Genomic DNA, 19,794 nt, shown 5'->3' on the forward strand with positions numbered 1-19,794 from the left:
CCGCCGGAAGCAGAGGTGCTCAGCCCGGCCGAGCTCTGCACCCTCCCACTCCCCGGGGCGCCCTAGGAGCCGTCGAGGAAACAAAGTGCAAAACAGGGTCGACCACGGACGTTTGCAGATGCTCTCCCTCCACGTCCCCAGGCCGCGACCACCTGTGCGTGGCCTAGGTCTTCTCTAGGTGCGCGGGGTACGGGGACGCGCGGGGGGGGGGGGGGCTGATGAGGGGAATTAGCCCTGGCGACGTCCTCCTTGGCCCCTGGAAGTGAGCTGGCGGGGCCCAGGGACGAGGACCACCGAGGGGCGCACGGCCCTGGCGCCGGTGGAGGCATCAGGGTGGACGCCAGCGCCCGCGGCTGCTGCAAATTTGGCAAGCAGTGGCCGCCGCTCTGCGCATGTGCAGGAGGCGCCGGCCTTTGGCTTAGTAACTTTCAAGTTCTCCGGGCGCTGCTCCGCGGGACGTGGGGGAGCCGGACAACTTCCTCGGGTCGCGCCACTTGCTTTACCCCCGCAGGTAACGTGGGAAGGGGTCACGGAGCACGGGAAATGTCACCCTTCGCCTTTCCCGGACGTTTGGAACCTGGGCTCTGCGCCGGGGTGCCACGTCAAGGGTCAGGTTTTGGGACGCAGCCCCGGGTCCTTGCAGCCCCCACGCAGCAAGGTGGGCAGGTGGGCGGGAGCAGAGGGTCAGTCCCTGGGCCGGGCCGCGCAGCCCCGGTGCCCCCACTGCCCCTGGCGCTCCTCCGGACTTCTCTCCCTGGCGCCAGCTTTTCGCCTTTACGCCGATCCGTCCCCTAGTCCCTCCCTGTCTGTGGGGATTTGTCAACTGGAAACCGACTTCCCAACCCCGGGTCGCACTGCCTCGCAGCTTTTTCTTCTCAAACTATAGGCGAGGCAGACCTGGGAGAGGTTCAGGCACCTGAGTCCCCTGCCGCGGGAGAGGTTGAAAGCATCGCGGGTCTGTCCCTCAATGGCCACTCCCTGGAGCCCTGGTGGAGTCCCGAGGAGGAAGGCTGGGAGTTTGGGGGAGGGACAGGGAGAGTGAGGAGAACTCTGCTACGAAACCAAAGCCACGGAAGTTTCAATACCTGATAAAGATAGGCTGGCTCCCCGAGACCCTGGGGTGGCCTCCTTACGTCAGTCCCAGGCAGTGTGCCCAGGGGCAGGAGTCCACATCGGGTTTGGGCCACTCACCTCAGAACTGCCTTCTACCATGAAGTTCATGGTGTGGCTGTGTCCCAGCCCCTGCAGCCTTAGGGTCTGAGTGAAGCCAGTGGGTTGTGCTCACCAGTGTCCAGCCTGGTGGGCACAAGGGGATTGTGGGAGGCACCCTGGGCCTTTCTGGCTCCCACTGAGGCTGAGGAAGGACTCCAGGTCATCCCTGACAGTTTCCCCTTTCTCCCCGAACCTGTCTCATTTGCCTTTCTCTCTCTTCTCGCCTCCCCAGACACCTGTTGGAGCCCCAAAGTTGCTTCTGCCTTGAGGTCAATGTGAACAGAAGCATATGCCGCCTTTCCCCCACCTACCTTCGTGTTTGTTTAGTGTTGGGACAAAGGTCTCCCTTGGCTGTTTGTTCCCTGGGCTCTAAGGGAAAACATCAGAAGGGGTCCCGCTGTTTCCCCATTTGCTGGAGGATGACTTAAAAGCAAACTGGCTTTCGCGTGTTCCCAGGGCTGAGCCCTGGGCTATGTCCTTCACGGGCATCCTCCCTGGTGGGCCTCCCAGCAGCCCCGTAAGAGAAGCATTATTGGCCCCACTTTATGGAGAAGGAAGCCAAGGCACAGAGTCATTAAAGCCACTTGTCTAGGCGACATGGTGCCCGGGACCCTAACTCCAGATCCTGTTCGGGGAAATGCTGGGCGCACTGGACTCAGCACTGGACTGGGCGCAATGCTCGTCACGCTGGACTCTGTGCCGGTTATTGTCGCTCCAGGGCGGATGCGTGTGCAGGTCAACAGTTGTCCAGGTTCCTGGGTCCTGTTCGGTGGTGCTTTAAGCAGAAGTCGGTGTTTACTTTGCAGCTTTGTTCTGCATCAAGGTCAGAGTGAGCTCCTGCGGCAGAAGGGCTGGGGCCGCTTGGAGTCCTGGGGGCATGGTAACAGAATCGGGAGATTTGGTGATGTTAAAAATACCTCGAGTTTGCACAGAGCTTTCTTGTGAGTGCCAGCGGTGCTCACACACTTCCTGCCACGTTCTGCCAGCGCTTCTGAAAGACAGAGATCTTCCAGTGTGTACGAGGGCCCGTCCTTGCTGCCAGCTCCCATGGGCAGTGCGTTAGTGTTGGTGGTGATAGTGTCGGCAAGTTTGATACCGACCGTGGGGCCCGGCCCTCTGTCCCACTGGCCACGGTCAGCTTCTGTGGTGCACGTGGGCTGAACTTTGAGTTGGGGGATGGAGCCGCCTGCTGCTTCCCTGGCCCCGCAGGAAATCTTGGCTCTCCTACTGCTCAGGGTCTTGGCTGGGAATGAGGCGATGGCTACAGACTTCTCTGGAAGGCATGGATGAGTGCGAGGTATTTGCAAATGCGTATCAATCACATATCAGATGACTGGATATTGCGAAGGTAGTGGCCAAGCAGGGCTCCTGTGACCACAGGGCATACTTGCTCATTTGGTCCCTGCCCAAAACTATCAGTTTTTCACCTGCTGAGCTAGCTCCCTCCTGATCACCACCAGCTGGGTTCCCCCCCCCACCCCACCCCCCGCCTCCTGGAAGAGCTCTCCTCTCAGAGGTGCCTATTCTGGAAGATGTAGAGAGGCCGCCCGAGAGGGACCATGTTGGTTCAGCAGAATCTGGACTTGTCATGTGTGATGGTCAGGGACAGGCTGCAGCTGAGCTGAAGGGTCTGGGAGAGACTGCCGGCCCCCAGAGCTGTGCTCACACCTGGGCACCTCCCCTGGACGGGGCAGGCGGGGATGGGCTCCGTCCCTGGCTGGTGGATTGGCTGGCTGACCTCCCTGAATTCTTACCAAACTTTGTGAAACTTGCCGAGGGATCCTGTTTGGCAAGAGGAAAGGGGCTTAGAGGTGTGACTAGGGCTGGAGGGGGAAGAGGAACCGCAATGCCTTCCTCCCGTGGGGCTCTGCTTGCCTAAAGCTCCGAGTGGAGCAGCCTAGGTGAGGGTTGTCCCGCCCCCAGCCCGGCCACAGCAGCTGCCACCTCTCTCAAGGGACAATGTTGCCTCTGTGAGCATTTCATGAGGATGTTTTTGTTCTGACCATTTCACTTTCCAAGCCTTCTTTGTTTGTTCTGTGCTGTCCCGGGCAGCAGCCACCCTCGCCATGTGAGGTCCTCAACTCAGTCCCACCAATTCTAGTGCTGGGGACTGGGGGGGGCAGGCCACGCTCTGGATCCAGCCAGGATCCAGCCAGGCCTCGAGCCACAGGGGAAGAGAGGAGGGACTGGAGCCCTTGGTGGTGCTGGGGGAGGAGGGCGGAGCAGGGTGGCACAGAGCAGCGTGCGCCCGGAACCAGTTCTGAGAGTTGGTGGGCAGACCGGGGCCGGAGGATGCCCATTGGGAGGAACCAGAGCGTCCGCAGGAGTCCAGAGACATTGTGGAGGGTGTGAGTGGGGGGCCATGTGCCGGAGGGTGTCAGGTCAGAACTCCTGAACTGGAAGAGGCAGTTTCCACATGACCCTGGTTGTTTGTGCTCCCCCAGGGCAGTCTGTGAACGTTGGTATCCCATGACCCTGTGGTCAGGGAGGCCCGGCAGGAAATGAGCGGTGGGCCCAAGGCAGCTTGGGAGGTGGCTGGGGCTGCCGCTGCTTTTGCCAAAGACAGCTCCAACCCAGGGCCTCTCCAGGGGACACACCCACAGTCCTTCCATCCCCTGGTGTCTGGTAAGTGTGAGGACGGTGGAGGAGGCAGGCCCTGGCCTCCCGGCGTCCAGCTGGGGTGTTCCTTTGGGGTGGTGCCATTGGGTGAGGTGTAAAGGAGATACTCTTCCTCCCAGAGGTCACTTTTGTGACTCTGTTCAGAGCCACCAACTCCATGGCTCTGTGCCACCTCCCCTACACCCTGCCTGCTCTTCTGTGTGCGTGAGATTGTCTCCAGCCCGGCAGTCCCAGGGGTCAGAACTGGGAGCCACCCGCCACCCAGCACACAACCCCTCCACCAGGAGTCCAAACTTCTGTTGGGTTCTCTGTATCTCCTTCTTGTCCCTGCAGCAGGTAAAAGGCCAGACCTGGCAAACATCCCCTGGGGATCTGGTGTGAGTGGATCTGGGGAGGTGGGAGCTGGACGAGGGGCTGCTGAGCTTTTCTCCTGACTCTGTAGCTACAGACAGAGTGAAAAGGGGCCAGAACCTGGGCACTAACTCTGGGGTCTCCGGCATCAGGAGACAAACATTGGAGCTTTTCATTAGCTTCCCCAGGGGTACCGGGAGCCAGGAAAGAAGACGTCAGCAGCCTGCCTGGGGCACTGTTTGCTTTGGACATTTCAGGCTTTCCATTTAGACCAAAGGGGACTTCAGGAATGCAGGGGTCAGAGGGCGGAGCTGGGGGAGCTCACTGGGTGACTCAGGGGTCCCTGTGGAGGTCCCTGGAGTCCCAGGACTCTCTTCTCTCCCTTGGGATACCTCCCTCTCTGTCTTCTCTGTTCCCACGTCTTCCCTCTGGCCACCCCTTTAATCTCTTACTGAACCCCCACGTCTGTCCACCAGCTGACGGAGAGGGTGTGTGGGGTGGTAGAAATCGATCTGGCCTCTGTGAGTCAGGAGTCTGGGTCTGAGACTCGATTCTGCCAGGACCAGTTCTTTAATCTTGGGATGGGGGCAGGGCCTCTTCCGTCGGTGGCTTCCATGGATCGGCAGTTGTTGCATCTTCGATGTCCCTTCTTCCTTATTTGTCCCTCTCCACCCTCTCCCCTCCCTGCCTGCTAGCTCGCCCAGTGGCTCCCGCGGGAGTTTCCTTGCCAGCAGCGGTCCTGGAGGCTGGAGGCCCGTGGGCACCTCCTAAGCAGGCAGACACAGCAGCTCCCGTCCTTCTCTATCTTCCTGTCCCCCCACCCCCACCCCCATCTCCGGGAGGCCGCCAGCTGTGTCTTGTAGGAGCCATCCGCCTCATCCCTCTGACCCCTGGGACTGTTCCCACAATGCAGCTATTTTCTGTAGACTCGGCTCTGGTGTCTGCCTCTCCCCGACACCTTGCTGCCGGCTCCCTGTGCCCCACCGGCCCCTGGGCCAGCTGGGGAAACTCGGGCAGAGTGAGCTCTGACCACCTGCCTGGTCCTGTTCTTTAGGGGTGACAGGCGTGATGACCGACTCCCCATTCCTGGAGCTGTGGCAGTCCAAGCCAGTGTCCATCCGCGGTCGACTGGGCCCCCGGGACCAGCCCAGTGACTCCTATTGCTACAACTCAGCCAAAAACAGCACCGTGCTCCAGGGGGTCAAATTCGGTGGCATCCCCGTTGTTTTGCTCCTAGATGTCAGCTGCTTCCTGGTAAGACCCTTGTGACTCAAGGCCCTCGCCTGCCTCCTTGCTCCTGGAGTTATTTGCTTATTTAAGTTATTTCGCCTTCTGCGAAATGCAGGTGAGGAGCCAGATTCCCCTAGGTTTATGGTTCTGTGACCTCGGGCGTGGTACATAGGGTGGGCCTTGGGTTTCTACGTTGTGAAATGGAGCTGGTGATTCTTACTTCAGCGAGTTTAGAGGAAATCACATGAGGCAAGGTGTGGAAGGAACACAGGTTGCTGTTCTTTGATTACGACCATCCTAACCGAGCTGTCAGTCTGTTCTTGTTCCTAAATTTCCCCGCAATTTGAAATGCGCCGTTTTTCTCCCCTGAACGGGCCCCACACTGGCCAGGCAAAACTTTCTGGGGCCACAGGGCTCCTTCTGTTCACAAATGCTGACGGGATGGTTGGTCCCTCCCGATGTCTCCTCCTAACACCCCTGTGAGTGCATGGGGTGAGAAGGGGGCGAAGGGAGCTGACACCCTGGGGTGGCTTTGGGCCAGAGGCCAGGTGGGGGTTTGGGGGAGGGGGAGTTAGGGTAGCATGAGCGTCCCAGTTCCCAAGGGAAAGAGGCAGGCATCAAACACATTTGCTGGCATAAAAGCAGTCCAGCGGGTGAGGGCAGGCGGAGTCCCCCCCTTTCCAGTTTGGTCCCAAGGATTAAGGTCTAAACCTGTGCATTTGAGTCTGGCTCCACTGCTGGTCCTTTATGGGCTGACGTGGCTACCTGCGTGCCACTCAGTTGCTATGGGAAAGGGCTCCTTCAGTGTCAAATCACCCTCGTCTTGTAGCTAAAACCCATCGGTCATACAGAGTAGTCCTAGCTGAGAGGGAAGAGTGGGCAGGAGGGTGGTGGTGGATTTGAGGGTGTGGGGGTTCATGCATGAGGGAAGCCTTACGGCTTCAGGGAGGGGAGAGTTGGGGCCCAGGTGGGAAGCCGGGGAGGGAGGTTGGGCAGGGACCCTGGGGGCTGGGTGGGGTACGTCTGGGCAGGGTAGGTTGAGAAGAGAGAGCTGCTCTCCAGGAGAGTGTGCTGGTGGGGGTGGAATCCTATTGCAGGAAGATGTGGGGGCGGGTCACAGAAGAGCCAGGGTTCCTGGGCGGCTGGAAAACCCGGAATCCCGGGAAATGTCCACACCACCTGGACGCAGGCAGCAGCAGTCGGGACGGAGAGGGCGGGCCCTGGTTGTGCAGCCTCCGCTTTGTCCTCCAACATGACTCACCGGCCTTTGAAAACGAGTCCCCAACTCCCGGCTCTGCCTGAGTGCTCTGCTCCCCGGGTTCTGTAATCACAACTGGAATTTTACGGAAAAGGAAGAAGTGAAGTAAAGCTGCTCCTGGGAGGCCAGACCTTTCTGCTCAGGGGCAGCTGAGGACGGATGGGGGCCGAGGAAGGTCAAGGCCATCGATGCCAATGTGCTTGACCAGGGGGGCACCAGACAAGCTCAGCGTCAGCGCTGACAGCCTCTGTGACTTGGGGACAAGCGACAAGGCCTGGGGTGGGGGACCTTTGAGCCGTATGGCTGAGGGCAGCTCAGTGTGCTCTTGGGTGTGGATAACCTCCAAGGCCCTTCTAGCCCCCGCCAGCTCTAGGCATGTGGGTTTCGCCGCGAAGCAGTGGTGTCTTCTCATTAGAAGCCATTCAGGATACTTATATTTGGTTTCTTTTCTACTTTTAGTTTTTAATATTGGTGTTTTCCATCATAAGAAGAAGATTCTGGGATTATGGGCGCATTGCCCTGGTGTCAGAAGCAGGCAGGTAAAAAAGAACATCACCTCGGATATGAGTTAAATGCGTGAGGGGGGGAGGGAGAGACAGAGGGATTGGCGTGGGCTGGGGGCTTGCGGAGACCCCCCGACAGCACCCATCCACGATGCACCCACACACCATGCTGGTATAACATCACGTTCACTGAGTACGTCTGCCTTTCCCGCACTGCAGACCCAGGAGGTCCGCACGTGACTGTCGTTGTGCCGACCAGAAGACCAAGGCCCACATACCAACTCTCTGGTGGGGCTTCAGCCTCAGTGTGGCCGTGAACCTTGCTGGCTTCAAGCTGAGCAGGAAATCTTGTTCCTTTAGATAATTAGGGCTTTCAACATCCACTGAAGAGGAGGATGACAGCTTTATCTGCCGCACTGGGAAATGTCTCGTAAATAGGCAACATTCTGAAGTCACGTTAGGCCAACCAGTCGTGGTGCTGAGGGTCCGGGGTGACCCGTGTTGTACTAGCATATGATAGACTTTTATGTCTTCCACACCTAGGAGTGAGTGGTCAGTGCCCTCATCTGTAGTTTCCACGGGGTGAGTTACATTTGGTCCCAGCCATTGAGGGCTAGTAGCTTTGGTCCTGAGCTCTATGAGGCAGCAAGATACTGGACATACATTTCTAAGATTTTTAAAAAAGAATTATCTGGCCCTGGCTGGCGTAGCTCAGTGGATTGAGCTCGGGTCTGTGAACCAGAGGATCGCGGTTCGATTCCCAGTCAGGGCACATGCCTGGGTTGCAGGCCAGTTAGTTCCCAGCAGGGGACGCATGAGAGGCAACCCTACATTGATATTTCTCTCCTTCTCTCCTTCCTGTCCCCTCTAAACATAAATAAATAAAATCTTTAAAAAATAAAAATAAAATAAAAATAAAATAAAAATCATTAAAAAAATAAAAAAGAATTATCTAAATTTTTTCCCATTTGTGTTTCTAGCGAGTCCAGTTTCCGGAGATTGTCGTCGTCTTCCGCCACAGGGCAGCAAGACTTTGAGAGTGAGCTGGTTGGTATCTTAGGGACAGCCGTGGTCGGCAGGGCGGGGAGTGGGGAAGGGGGGACCAGCGGTAACCACTCAGCGGGGGGACTGCAGCGGTGTCCTGTTCGGGTGCTAACTCTGTTCTGGGTCCTGAGTGGCAAGTGTGGGTCAGGGCACTCTGCACGGACAAGGTCCCTTGGACTTGGTAAATGGCGTGGGGGATGTGGCAGCTGGGTGGTGACCCGGGACCCTGAGACTCGACTGACCCTCAGACAGAGGGCTGTGGAATCCCCGCGTGTTACAATGAATTATTGACTTGCCGGCTAGTGTGTGAGCAAAATGTGGGCAGGAACCCTGTCTTACCCAGTGCCATCCCAACACCTGTTAGTAAATGCTTAGTAATTGTCAAGTGAATGATGAGCAAATATTTGTCTTCAAATAAAGACGCATAAAGGTGGCTAAGAGTCCAGCTGTAGGGAGTTCAGTGGACGGTAAGATCTGTAGACAGTCGCCTCCCTGTCCAAACCTGACCGCAGGGCTCTCGGGGCCAAGTCCCATTCGCCCCTTTGAAAACAAACAGAACCCCGTACACCAGTCTCCCCAGAGCTTCCCTGAGTTTGCCGCGACGGTCACTTCAAGTTTTGTGATTCGACCCTGGAGCCACGTAATTCCACAGATTGTCAAGTCTGAGAGGCTTTTGCGGGAATTCCAGACGTGGAGTGCACCTCGGGGAGGGTTGGGAACACGCAGACTCGGTCCTGTTTGGGGCTTGCCGAACTGGGGGCAAAAGGGCTGTTTTTAGACCAGGGGAAATGAGGTGTCTGTGAACATCAAAGACGATGATTTTATATGCTCCTAAAGACACCCTCGCTCGAAGCTAATCTCCGATTGCTTTGTTCACAGGGATGCTGCCCCTGGCTGACAGCGATCTTCCGGCTGCAGTGAGTACTGCGTGGGCAGCAGCAGCATGTGTGTGCGTGTGCGCACGTGTATGTGTGCATGTGTGCAGGGTCAGTCTGGAGGAAAGAGCCAGGTTGCCCGACCTTGAGATAGGGTCTCACAGGCACTTTTTCAGTTCAGGTTCAAAGCAGTAGGTGGGGGCTGAGAACACAGGTGTCCCTGGCAACCTTTGCATAAGCTAATTAAATAAAGTTCATACCTTGCTTCGGGCAGGAATTAGATCTGCTTCATATTTCCCGTGGCTGTCCTTGGACAGAAGCTCTTCTAGACAGTCTTCCGTGTCTCCAGTGAAGAGTGGAGGACTAATGATTGCTTGATAATACATGCAGCTCATTGGGTGAAAAGTTTGCATTTTTCCCCCTAAGTTGGGGCCTGTGGAGAGACATCCTCAAAGAGGTACTTGGTGATGTGAGCTGACCAGTCACCTCCAAGGCGGCGGAGGGAGCCCAGGTGTGAGTCAGGGGCCCTGCCACCCGCTGCCTATTCCATCGAATCCAAGGAGCTGTGGCGTTGGACGCACATTATCTGACAGTCCCGACAATGAGGAAACGCGGCCTGTGAAGTCAGATTCGATCACTAAAATTGCATCAGGGGATGTGGTCATTTTAGGACACTGGGCGAGTCCCTTTCTCTGGGCCTCAGTTTCCCCAACTATAAAAAAGGTGTGGAGGAGGACACCCATTCTGCCTAATGGAGATGAATTAATACATGCTGTATAAATGGTAGAGTTCTTCGGGGGCCGGTTTTACCGGGGGAACTAGCAGGAGGTGGCGTCTCTATGCAAGCAGCCAGGGAACACAGGTCTGGAGTAGGAAGAAGGCGTGTCAGGAAGGGGGGAGGGGACAGGGGTGGGAGAGGTGGAGATGCCCAGCACAAAATGGGGGGTCACTAGGACACATTCCAGTGCTCCCCCCCCGCCACTGGTACGGAAGTAATACATGCATTTTGCAAAAAGTCCAGCACGTACAGACGAGAATCAATAGGAAGAAATTTTAAGTCACCTGTGACCCTCCCTTGGGTCAGCCACTCCCCATTGCCACTGCTGGTTGGGCTCAGGCCACCGTCCCCTCTCCGGGCCGTGGGCCCTGCTCTCCCTCAGCCCGGACCCCGTGGGCCAAAACCAGAAACTTGGACGCAGCATGTTCGTGGTAACTGACAAAGGCTCAACAGACTGGCACTGAAGTCGCTCCTCTCTCCATTCCCCTGTGTTCATTGTTCCATGTCCCCAACTGTCCTCTCCACGGGGACACTGGTTTCTCATGGAGTGCGGCTGTCACGTGGGTGCAGCTGTGTATTCCGCTTTGTCATTCTAATGCTATATCAGACATGGTTTGCGTTTTGACCCCCCATGTTTTTCTCTTCCATTCTGGCCCCAGAAGGCAGTACCTTTTGGCTTTTTTAACGTTGCCATTAAATTTTAACAGCTGCTCACAGCCAATATTGCAACAACATTGAAAGAGGCCTCCCAGTTTCCTTCCGAACTGCCTTTCCCCAACAAGATAGGGGAGCCAGAAGGGTGTCTCAGGACAAACCGTAGTGGACATTGCTCATCTGTTGGTTTTCATCTTCACCAACATTTGTGTAGTAAGCAAACTATGTGCCTGTGGGTAGTTTATTTAGAAGGGAAAACAGTGTAGTTAATGGCAAAGCTTTGTCCTGCAGTAAACAGTGAAAAGAAGTAACCTTAGCAAGCACACCCCTGAGTGTGCGCTGGGTGCCGGCACAGCGCCCCAGCTGAGTCCCCGGGTAGCCAGCACGTAGTCCCTTCCCTGCTTTAGGTGAGTCCCGTGACTGCTCCCGGAGGTGGCAGAGCTGGATTCCACTGTGGCCTGGCTGACTGCTATGCCCATGCTCCTCACCTGTCAGGTCTGCCTTTTTCTGCCTTTCTGAGCTCTTCCCAGGGCGGGCACTTTCCTGGCCTTCCGGAAGCAGGAGCCTCAGGAGACACCCCTTCTATGGAAGTGTGGCTGTCAGAACCCTGAATTTTCTGGGTCCCCAAATGACGGAGGATCTCCAGAATACAGCGCTGAGGGTGGGAAAAGGCACCCCCCCGTCTCTGGGGTCATGGCAGGGACACTGGGAGAAGCCAGGATGGCGGGATGAGCTGAGCCTCGGTGTCTCCGCCCCTCGCCCCTCTCTCCCAGCTTGGCTGAGGGCTGAGAAGCAAGGCTCCAGCTATGAGCCTCAGTAGGGGGCTCCCAGCAGCCCTCCTGCTGGTGGCTTTGTTACTAGAAACAGGAAAGGGCTTGGGATCATTGTATGTACACCCCTCAGCCCTACGCAGAGGAGGGCACTAATGTTCCCAGAGCCCCAGACGGAGTGGTCGTGGGTTCCTCATCCCAGGTGCCGGGTATGGGGCCCAGGGGTCAGGCTCCGAGGTTCTCGTCACTGCTCCTTTGTTAGAAGCTAGGCGATTATAAAACCCTTCCATACCTCTGTGTACTCGAGGGATGTGAAAAGGAGATAAAATCAGAACTCGCCTGGCGGGATGGCCAGGAGGGTTACAGCAAGACCCCGAGGGCCCGGCCTGTGACGACTCACTCGGATTCCATGCGTGTGTCTTGCCCAGTGACGACCAGATTCTGGAGTGGTGTGGGGAGGATGCCATCCACTACCTGTCCTTCCAGAGACACATCATCTTCCTGCTGGTGGTGGTCAGCTTCTTGTCCCTATGCATCATCCTGCCCGTCAACCTCTCCGGCGACTTGCTCGGTGAGCTGTTCTTGCCATCCTCGTGGCTCTGGGCCCCGGCTGACCAGGGGGCCTTGGGGAAGGGGCTCAGTGTGGTGGGTCTCGCACTCAGATGTGAGAGGGTCTCGGGGTGACTTTCTTGACTTTTCCATCTGATTAAAGACCCAGAGAGGAACCCACTCCACCTCTGGGGCCTCTAATATCAGTTTGTAGCTCTAAGTAGGAGGAAACCCGCCCCCCCTGGTTTATAGAGTCATAGGCTTCCAAGAGCGTTCTGTATTTCCTTGCCCCCACCCGAACCAGGAGGCCACCATCAGTGGATCCAGAAGACATGCCTGGTCCAAGGTCAAAATTAGAGCCAAGAATTATTATTTCCAAGCAACCAGAGGACTCCACCTTCCCAAATGCCACCCCAGTTCCACTTCTTACGCCCAGTCGTTGATGACCAACCTGGGTTTTGGGGACAGCTTAGGATCTTTCCAGGTTTCCCCAGAAATACCACAAAAATCTCAAAGCAAGATGAATCTACACTTTGATTTTACTCGCGTGATGGGTTGAGAAGTGGTCAGGGAGCATTTAATTTGGGGGTAAAACAGAGGCCTTGGCTGGGGTAGCTCTAGAACACGGGGCAGACGTCACTGTCCTCTGACAGGCCCCCCATCTGTGGCCCTCCTGGTTGGGGAGGCTGGTTTTATGACCCCTGCATTCCCCACTGTGACCCCGGAACTAAGCGTCTGCGCTTCTCCGCAGGCAAAGACGCTTACAATTTTGGGAGGACGACGATAGCAAACCTACGCACTGAGTGAGTAGCAGGGAGGAGGGTGTGAGGGTGCTGATGGGCCAGACCAAGGGGAAGGCAGATTCTGGGGCCCCCATGGGCCAGAGGTCACCCAAAGGGGGCAGGCTGATGTCTGAAAGCCCCTTTGCAGCAAGTGTGTGGCTCCAGACAGGGACACACCACAAGCGGCCGCCGTTTGGAGGCGGTTCTGGGAAAGCAGGAGGCCCAGGTGCCCAGGCTCTCTCAGAGGGCACTGGCCACACAGCCTCTGTGATGAAGCCATTTGCCCTCAGCTCAGTGCCATAAGGGTAGCCAGGTCCCAGCCCCCCGCCTGGGAGCCACCCCGTGATGGCAGGCGGTGTTCCCTCCCCCACCCCCCAGCAACAACCTGCTCTGGCTGCACACCGTCTTCGCCGTCATTTACCTCTTCCTCACAGTGGGCTTCATGCGGCACCACACCCAGTCCATCAAGTACAAAGAGGAGAACCTGGTGAGTGAGGCTGGGGTGGGGCAGGCGCTGGGGAGGGTCCCAGGTTGGGGCTGGAGAGGAGTGTCCCCACCCCAGCTTATTCTGCAGGTGCGTGACAGCAGAGAGCTTGGGGTGGGGGGCAGTCCCCTGTGGAACCTGGCTTGCGTATCTGCACCCAAACTTGGCATTATCTCTTTGAAAGGTTTTCCTGATAGGCTGTTGGAGGGTGTAGATAGTTTCCCCTCGTTCCGTCAACGAGCCCTCAGAGTTGGAGGACGTGGGGCTTGTCGTTACTGATTCTAAGTGGCTTCCGAGACGTTCGGATTGAGAGCAGCTCCCTCCCCTGGTGCGATCCACAGCCTGAGGGAAGAGGCAGTTTCTGCTACTCGGTTTCAGGCCTGGGTCCTCCCCTGACCTGCTGTGTGTCCCTGTTTGGGTCAGTTCCCCTCTCTGGGTGCTGTCTCAGTCCCCAATCACGCGAAGGAGGCTCGTAGAGTGGCTTTGGGAATGTTCTTGGTGCAGCTGGGAGGGGGCGCTGTGTAGGGCTCTGCTGGGCCGAGGACGGAGGGGCCTGAACACCTGAGACTGCCTCGCCCTGGTGACCTGCTTCTCTGGGGTGTTTCTCTGGCAGGTGAGGCGGACCCTGTTCATCACAGGGCTCCCCAGACACGCCACAAAGGAGACCGTGGAGAGCCACTTCCGGTGAGCGGGGCCGGAGCCGGGAGGGGAGGGAGCCCCACCAGGTGGGACCCCCTCCAGGTGGGACCGACCACACAGTCCCACGGGGCAGGTGCCTTGGGCGAGTGCCTTAGTACGCCTTCCACTTTGGCCCCTGGGTGAAATCCGAGATCCTGCCCCACGAGCTCTGACCGGCTGCTTTGCGCTGGCTCTGCTGGCGCTAAAAGAGAATGAGAAAAAGTCACTCACGCGGGAATGCCTGGCGCAGTCACTCTGCTGACCTTGGGTGTGGGGGGGTCTCGGCTGCCTGGGGGTTCTCTTTTCCAATGCCGTCTTCTGCTTCTGGCTCGCCCTGGACACAGGGATGCGTATCCCACGTGTGAGGTGGTGGAGGTCCAGCTGTGCTACAACGTGGCCAAGCTGATGTACCTGTGCAAGGAGAGGTAAGGGCAGGTGGCGCGTGGGCGGGCGTGCACGGGTTCAGCTGGCCTGCACCTGTGTGATTCTTCCCCTCTGAGATGCCCACCCTCCTTCCTTGATCACCTTGGATCCCCCCACTGGGAAGGGAGGAGGAGGGGCTCTGCCCTTTTCTTATCCCAGTTCTGGTGGTGGCTGGTGGCTGAATGGAGGACGTGGGGTTCGTGCCACGGGACTGAGAGTCTGAGGGTTGTGCCCTTCCTCCCCAAACGCAGAAAAAAGGCTGAGAAGAGTCTGACCTATTACACAAACCTGCAGGTGAAGACGGGCCAGCGGACACTCATCAACCCCAAGCCCTGCGGCCAGTTCTGTTGCTGTGAAGTGCAGGGCTGTGAGTGGGTGAGGGCCCACACCCAGGCCAGGCCCGTGGGCGCTGGGGCCCCCCCTGCCCAGGCATAGGGCCACGTCATCACAGGGATGTACCCTCTGGTAGGAGGACGCTATCGCTTACTACGAGTGCACGAAGGACAGGCTGACGGAGAGAATCTCAGAGGAGGAGTGCAGGGTCCAGTACCAGCCCCTGGGGATGGCCTTTGTCACTTTCCAGGAGAAGTCCATGGCCACCTAGTAAGTGTCCCAGGCCCCTCCTGGGCTGACCTCTGCACCCTCCAGGCCGCTTACTACTGTGCAACCCCTGGGAAAGGGGTTGCACCTCTGCCTGGGGTCTGGTTCATAAAGCACACTCATGCCCAGCATGTCTGTGTCACCCATCCTTGGGAACAGCAGAGGGTTGGGGCCAGGAGAGGGATATGAGAGAGAGAGGTGGACAAGCAAAAACCTACCTTGCCTTGGGCATCCTGGACCCAGGGGAGGGTCTCCTGAAGTGAGGCTGGGGCCAGGAGGAGGCCAGCGGAAAGAGGAAGAATGTTCTGAGACAGCAGCAGGGGTGGGTACTTTATGAGAGTCAGAGAGGACGGAGGAGGAACCCTGCAGCTGGCGAGGGTGGAGGTGGGAATCCTAGGGAGGGAAGTCCTGAATCGGAATGCGGACATGCCTCATGTAACGTGGTCTGACGACAACTCTGGGGCCTGGGGGGTAAGTGAGCGAATTGAAGGGTGAAGCCCCTGGCAGCGGGGTCCCGTGGTGGGGGCGGTGTACAGGGCAGTGCAGGCAGCATGGCAGCTGGAGCCAGACAGTTGGGGCGCAGAGAGTGCCTCGGAGAGCCTCAGTTTCCTCGTCTGCGAAATGGGAATAACTAATGCTTGGCTTGCAGGGTGGTTCCGAGGATTAAACAAAATCCTCCCCCTAGTGTGCCAAGCAGGTCCTCTGTTTCACAGCATTGATTATAATTAATAATAACAACAACAGTAAAACAAAGTTTGGGCACTGTGGGGCTCCCAGGCTTTCTTGGGCCTGTGTGCGTACGTACGCACCTGGGGTTCCAAGCCCCCAGCCAGGTCTGCTTTCCCCACAGTATCCTGAAGGACTTCAATGCCTGCAAGTGCCAGGGCCTTGGGTGCAGAGGGGAGCCGCAGCCCTCCTCCCACAGCAGAGAGCTCTGCACCTCCAAGTGGACAGTCGCCTTTGCCACTTACCCCGAGGACATCTGCTGGTGAGCACCCGCCTTCCGGGAAGGGCCACATTTCCACACTCAGTAGCCACATGTGTCTCATGGCTCGGGGATGACACTGCAGCCTTCCGTCTAGTGTCACCTGCCTCGTTAGCCTGGGAGACACATTAAAAGGGTAAAAAGAAGAGTTGAAAATAATTCTAATACTATTGCCTCTCCCTGTAGATCTAAAATATTATCAGTTCAACAGCAGTGAATAACTTGTTTTCCCCCTGAGGTCATGGGGCCCTGAAATTTGACCTTCCTGTAGCCGAAGGTCAGTGCAGAGACCTCATCTGTACTCCCAGGTCGAAATGAGCCCTGAGCCAGAGCCCTCAGGCTGGTGTCTTGGCTTGTCTCACTGGGACCTTCTGACACCCACTAAGCCAGGGGATCTCATGGCTGGTGGCCTGATCCCGGGAGAGCAGCCTCCAGAGCCCGGGCCCTCTGCTCCGTAGGAAGAACCTCTCCGTCCAGGGCCTCCGCTGGTGGTCCCAGTGGCTGGGCATCAACTTTACGCTCTTTGTGGTGCTGTTTTTCCTGACCACACCCTCCATCATCCTCTCCACCATGGACAAGTTCAACGTCACCAAACCCATCCATGCACTGAATGTGAGTGACCATTCTGCAAGGCCTGTCCCAGGAGGGCTGGTGCAATAGGGCACAGTGGGTGGGGGAGGGACGGGGGCCAAGGGGTGTGGGGACAACAAACCAGGACATCATGTCGCTCCGCTCGTGTCTGTGCTGTTCTTCAAACATCAAATAAGTATTTTAATTGAGGTTTAATTGACACATAGATTGTGTCTTTGCTTTGAAGCCCTAAGCAGACATGGTCACACTTAGTATAATGTCTTCTAGTCATTTAGACATTTATATATGTACATATATATATATGCACACACATAGGTGTTCATGATCTATAAAGCACATATAATAAATATATAATTATACTTAATACACTCATACATATGTAATGAATATATAATTATATATATGTGGAATTAACCTAAATACCCACCAGTAGGCCTCATTTGAGTTGGATGAAGTACATTGGGTCTGACAGTGTGTCCAGTGCCCATGAAAAACTGGAGAGACTCGTGGCAGACGCTGGGGACTTGTGAGAAAAGCTGAGTGTAAACTGTCCCTGAGCAGTGGGCGCAGCCATCGATGTGGGCATGCGATGGGTGCCACGGGGAGGGAGTGGGAGGGAATGAGACCAGCTTCTTGGGTTGGGGTGGCAGGACCTAGAATTCATTGTTCCTTTTACGTTTCAGTTTCTAATAATCTTGCTGTAAAGTCGTTGATTCTAGGTAGGCCATGAATGGTTTTTATAGATTTTAGATGCCTCGATGTGAAAACAGCTAAACATGCCCTAAATTGCATCTACTTTCAAAGATGTTGGCCTTGGTGAAATATCACCCTAAATACATATATTTTTTCTCCAATCCCGCTTGGCATTTAGTTACTCACAGTCTGGGAGGCGCACGGGGCTGGAGGCCTGAGGTCCTCGGTCCTCGGCCTGTCGTTCCCTGGCTGATGAGTTCTGAGCCTTGGTTTTCATCTAAAAATGAGTCAACACGTTTGCCCTGATACGCTCACGAGGCTGTGGTGATGGTGATGGAGTGATAATGATGTGGGGTTGAAGCTGTCTCACCTGACTCAATATAGCATTAAAAAAACACATGGTGTACGTTAGGCAGTCTTGTCTAGATTTAAAGAAATGTTCATTTCCTTGCCAGTCTCTCGATGTGTGGTCAAGGCCTGTCCTTTTGAGGATGGATCTGCTGACTGTCAATTTTACACAAACTGTGCCCTTATTTCGTTGTTTGTGATTCCAGGTGTTTTTTTTTTAAGATTTTGTTTATTTATTTTTAGAGAGAAGGGAAGGGAAGGAGAAAGAGAGGGAGAGAAACATCAATGTGCAGTTGCCTCTCATGTGCCCCCCACTGGGGATCTGGCCTGCAACCCAGGCATGTGCCCTTACTGGGAATCGAACTGGTGACCCTCTGGTTCCCAGCCTGGGCTCAATCCACTGAGCCACACCAGCCAGGGCTCCAGTTTTGGTTTCTTACAGAAAAGCAAGGACTTAAAGATACTTGCAAAGCCATTCCGAAGACAGAACCCTCCAAGATTCCATTCCCCTTGGCCTTTTACAGTTTATTTATCCTCCCCTAATTCAACAGCATTTTAAAGAAATTGGCCTTTATCGAGTCTTTCCAAAGTATCCGACTTAATTTTCGAAGAATTTTTCTCTCTGTATTTGTGCTCATTTGATCAGGGAAAGTAGTAAGTTCATCAGATCATGTCATGACAGTGACGTGTGCAATGGGCATAGACAGGTTTGGGAACAAACGGGAAGTCCTGGTAAGTCCCGGCTGGGCCACTGGGAGTTGAGGGGGCAGGCCAGCTGGGGAGGGAGCCTGCAGCGTTCCATCGGGCACGGCCTTTGATTTTCTGCAGGGAGCCCAGAAGGCTGTCTGTCTGGTGAGCAAGGCAAGGGGACTTCAATTGTGTGTGAAATCACTGCCTCACTCTAAAGCGCTCTCCTGTACGAATGTGAGGTGCTATTATTGTCTGTTCAACCGAGAGTATGGACCAGGCACAGCGCTAGTTCTGGGGGTCAAGGATGACCAACCCCCAACTCGGGGAGCTCACTGAGCCACCACGCCAGTCGGTCACGGCCTCCGAGCCCCCAGCTCTCTGCTGTGGACCTTGTCTTCCAGGACCCAGTCATCAGCCAGTTCTTCCCGACCCTCCTGCTGTGGTCCTTCTCAGCCCTGCTCCCATCCATTGTCTACTACTCAACGTTGCTGGAGTCTCACTGGACCAAGTACGTGTGGGCGCCCCGACCCCCGTGCCCTGGGGCAGCGGGCACAGGGCCTACTGGGGCCACCGGGGACCCCGTGAGTCCCCTGTGAGTGCTCACCTCTGACTTCCTGCAGGTCAGGGGAAAACCGAATCATGATGACCAAAGTGTACATATTCTTGATCTTCATGGTGCTGATTCTGCCCTCCCTCGGCCTCACCAGGTACGTGTCGCCACCTCCTCCTGCTCTTGATTCAGAAGCAGGGTCACATCGGAAGAGCGCTGCCCCAGGAGGACGGAAACAGTTTTGCGGTGGATGCAAATCCCTGCCCCCATTCGAGCCTGTATCACCCACTTGGGTTGTGCAGGCCCGTGGGTCCTCCAGGAGACACCCTCTTTCTTCCTTTGCAAATACACTATCTTTAAAAAGCTCGAGAACCAGTTTTATCATGACCTTCCACTTAGGGGGAGGATCTGATCCTGGCTTTGTTTATCTCCAGAAAGGAGGTTTCCGTTAAAATAGGCCCTGGAATGTTACTCTGTAGTGCGTGGCATTTTAAAAGATAAGCGTGGATCTGTAGATTCAGCATGTTTTTAGAGCAGAAAAAAGAGGAACTGTGTGTAGTGATCACATGGAGCGTTGGAAGTAAATTCTCACAGGATTCACTTGTCTTCCAGTCTGGACTTTTTCTTCCGGTGGCTCTTTGACAAAACTTCCTCGGAGGCCTCTATCAGGTTGGAGTAAGTATCAGCCAAGGTTGTTTTGGAGCCATGGGCCAGGGTAAATGTCCCACGGGGGCTTGGGCTGCATCGTGGGAGGGCAGTCCGCGCCTCGCAACACACCTTCCTCCCTGAGACTGCAGGGCCTGGGCTTCCCCCCCCCCCCCACCAGGTTCCTGGCCGGGCTGAGTCCAGGCAGAAGCTTTGCGCACACCGCGGGAGCTGGCCCATTTTGTGCTGCGTGTGCGAAAATGTGGTTAATCTTTTAGGACAGGGCTCAATTAGTCTCAGGCTCATTCATTCTCTGAAACTTATTTACCGAGAACAGAGCCGCCGGGGAGCAGGAACTGTTGGCTGTCTGGGGCACCACAGAGCCGGAGTGGAGAGTAATTATTAACATCGAAACCAGAAGGGCTGTCTGGACTGCGGAGTATTTTTGCCAGGGGAATGGAGTTAGACCTATTTCTGACATG

At 56.0% G+C, this 19,794-nt stretch overlaps 1 protein-coding gene across 2 annotated transcripts in view; it reads left to right on the top strand.

Moving 5' to 3' along the window:
- TMEM63A (transmembrane protein 63A) overlaps nucleotides 1-19,794 on the top strand; it is a 27,812-nt gene continuing 8,018 nt past the window's right edge. The window contains exons 1-18 of one of the 2 annotated variants that reach the window (XM_037069434.1): nucleotides 1-511; nucleotides 3,657-3,837; nucleotides 5,237-5,436; nucleotides 7,130-7,209; nucleotides 8,154-8,220; nucleotides 9,097-9,134; nucleotides 11,723-11,865; nucleotides 12,595-12,646; nucleotides 13,004-13,112; nucleotides 13,723-13,793; nucleotides 14,132-14,212; nucleotides 14,462-14,585; nucleotides 14,680-14,813; nucleotides 15,661-15,798; nucleotides 16,254-16,407; nucleotides 18,519-18,625; nucleotides 18,738-18,824; nucleotides 19,280-19,342. In XM_037069434.1, coding sequence (XP_036925329.1) covers nucleotides 3,714-3,837; nucleotides 5,237-5,436; nucleotides 7,130-7,209; nucleotides 8,154-8,220; nucleotides 9,097-9,134; nucleotides 11,723-11,865; nucleotides 12,595-12,646; nucleotides 13,004-13,112; nucleotides 13,723-13,793; nucleotides 14,132-14,212; nucleotides 14,462-14,585; nucleotides 14,680-14,813; nucleotides 15,661-15,798; nucleotides 16,254-16,407; nucleotides 18,519-18,625; nucleotides 18,738-18,824; nucleotides 19,280-19,342 — 1,772 coding nt within the window. In that variant the 5' untranslated portion in view covers nucleotides 1-511; nucleotides 3,657-3,713. The remainder of the gene's footprint in view (nucleotides 512-3,656; nucleotides 3,838-5,236; nucleotides 5,437-7,129; nucleotides 7,210-8,153; nucleotides 8,221-9,096; nucleotides 9,135-11,722; nucleotides 11,866-12,594; nucleotides 12,647-13,003; nucleotides 13,113-13,722; nucleotides 13,794-14,131; nucleotides 14,213-14,461; nucleotides 14,586-14,679; nucleotides 14,814-15,660; nucleotides 15,799-16,253; nucleotides 16,408-18,518; nucleotides 18,626-18,737; nucleotides 18,825-19,279; nucleotides 19,343-19,794) is intronic. The other variant, XM_037069435.1, reaches the window with a different exon arrangement.

The sequence above is a fragment of the Sturnira hondurensis genome, unplaced genomic scaffold (genome assembly GCF_014824575.4).
Source record: "Sturnira hondurensis isolate 20B ecotype Veracruz unplaced genomic scaffold, ASM1482457v3 Scaffold0018525, whole genome shotgun sequence".
In the NCBI taxonomy this organism is placed as follows: domain Eukaryota; kingdom Metazoa; phylum Chordata; class Mammalia; order Chiroptera; family Phyllostomidae; genus Sturnira; species Sturnira hondurensis.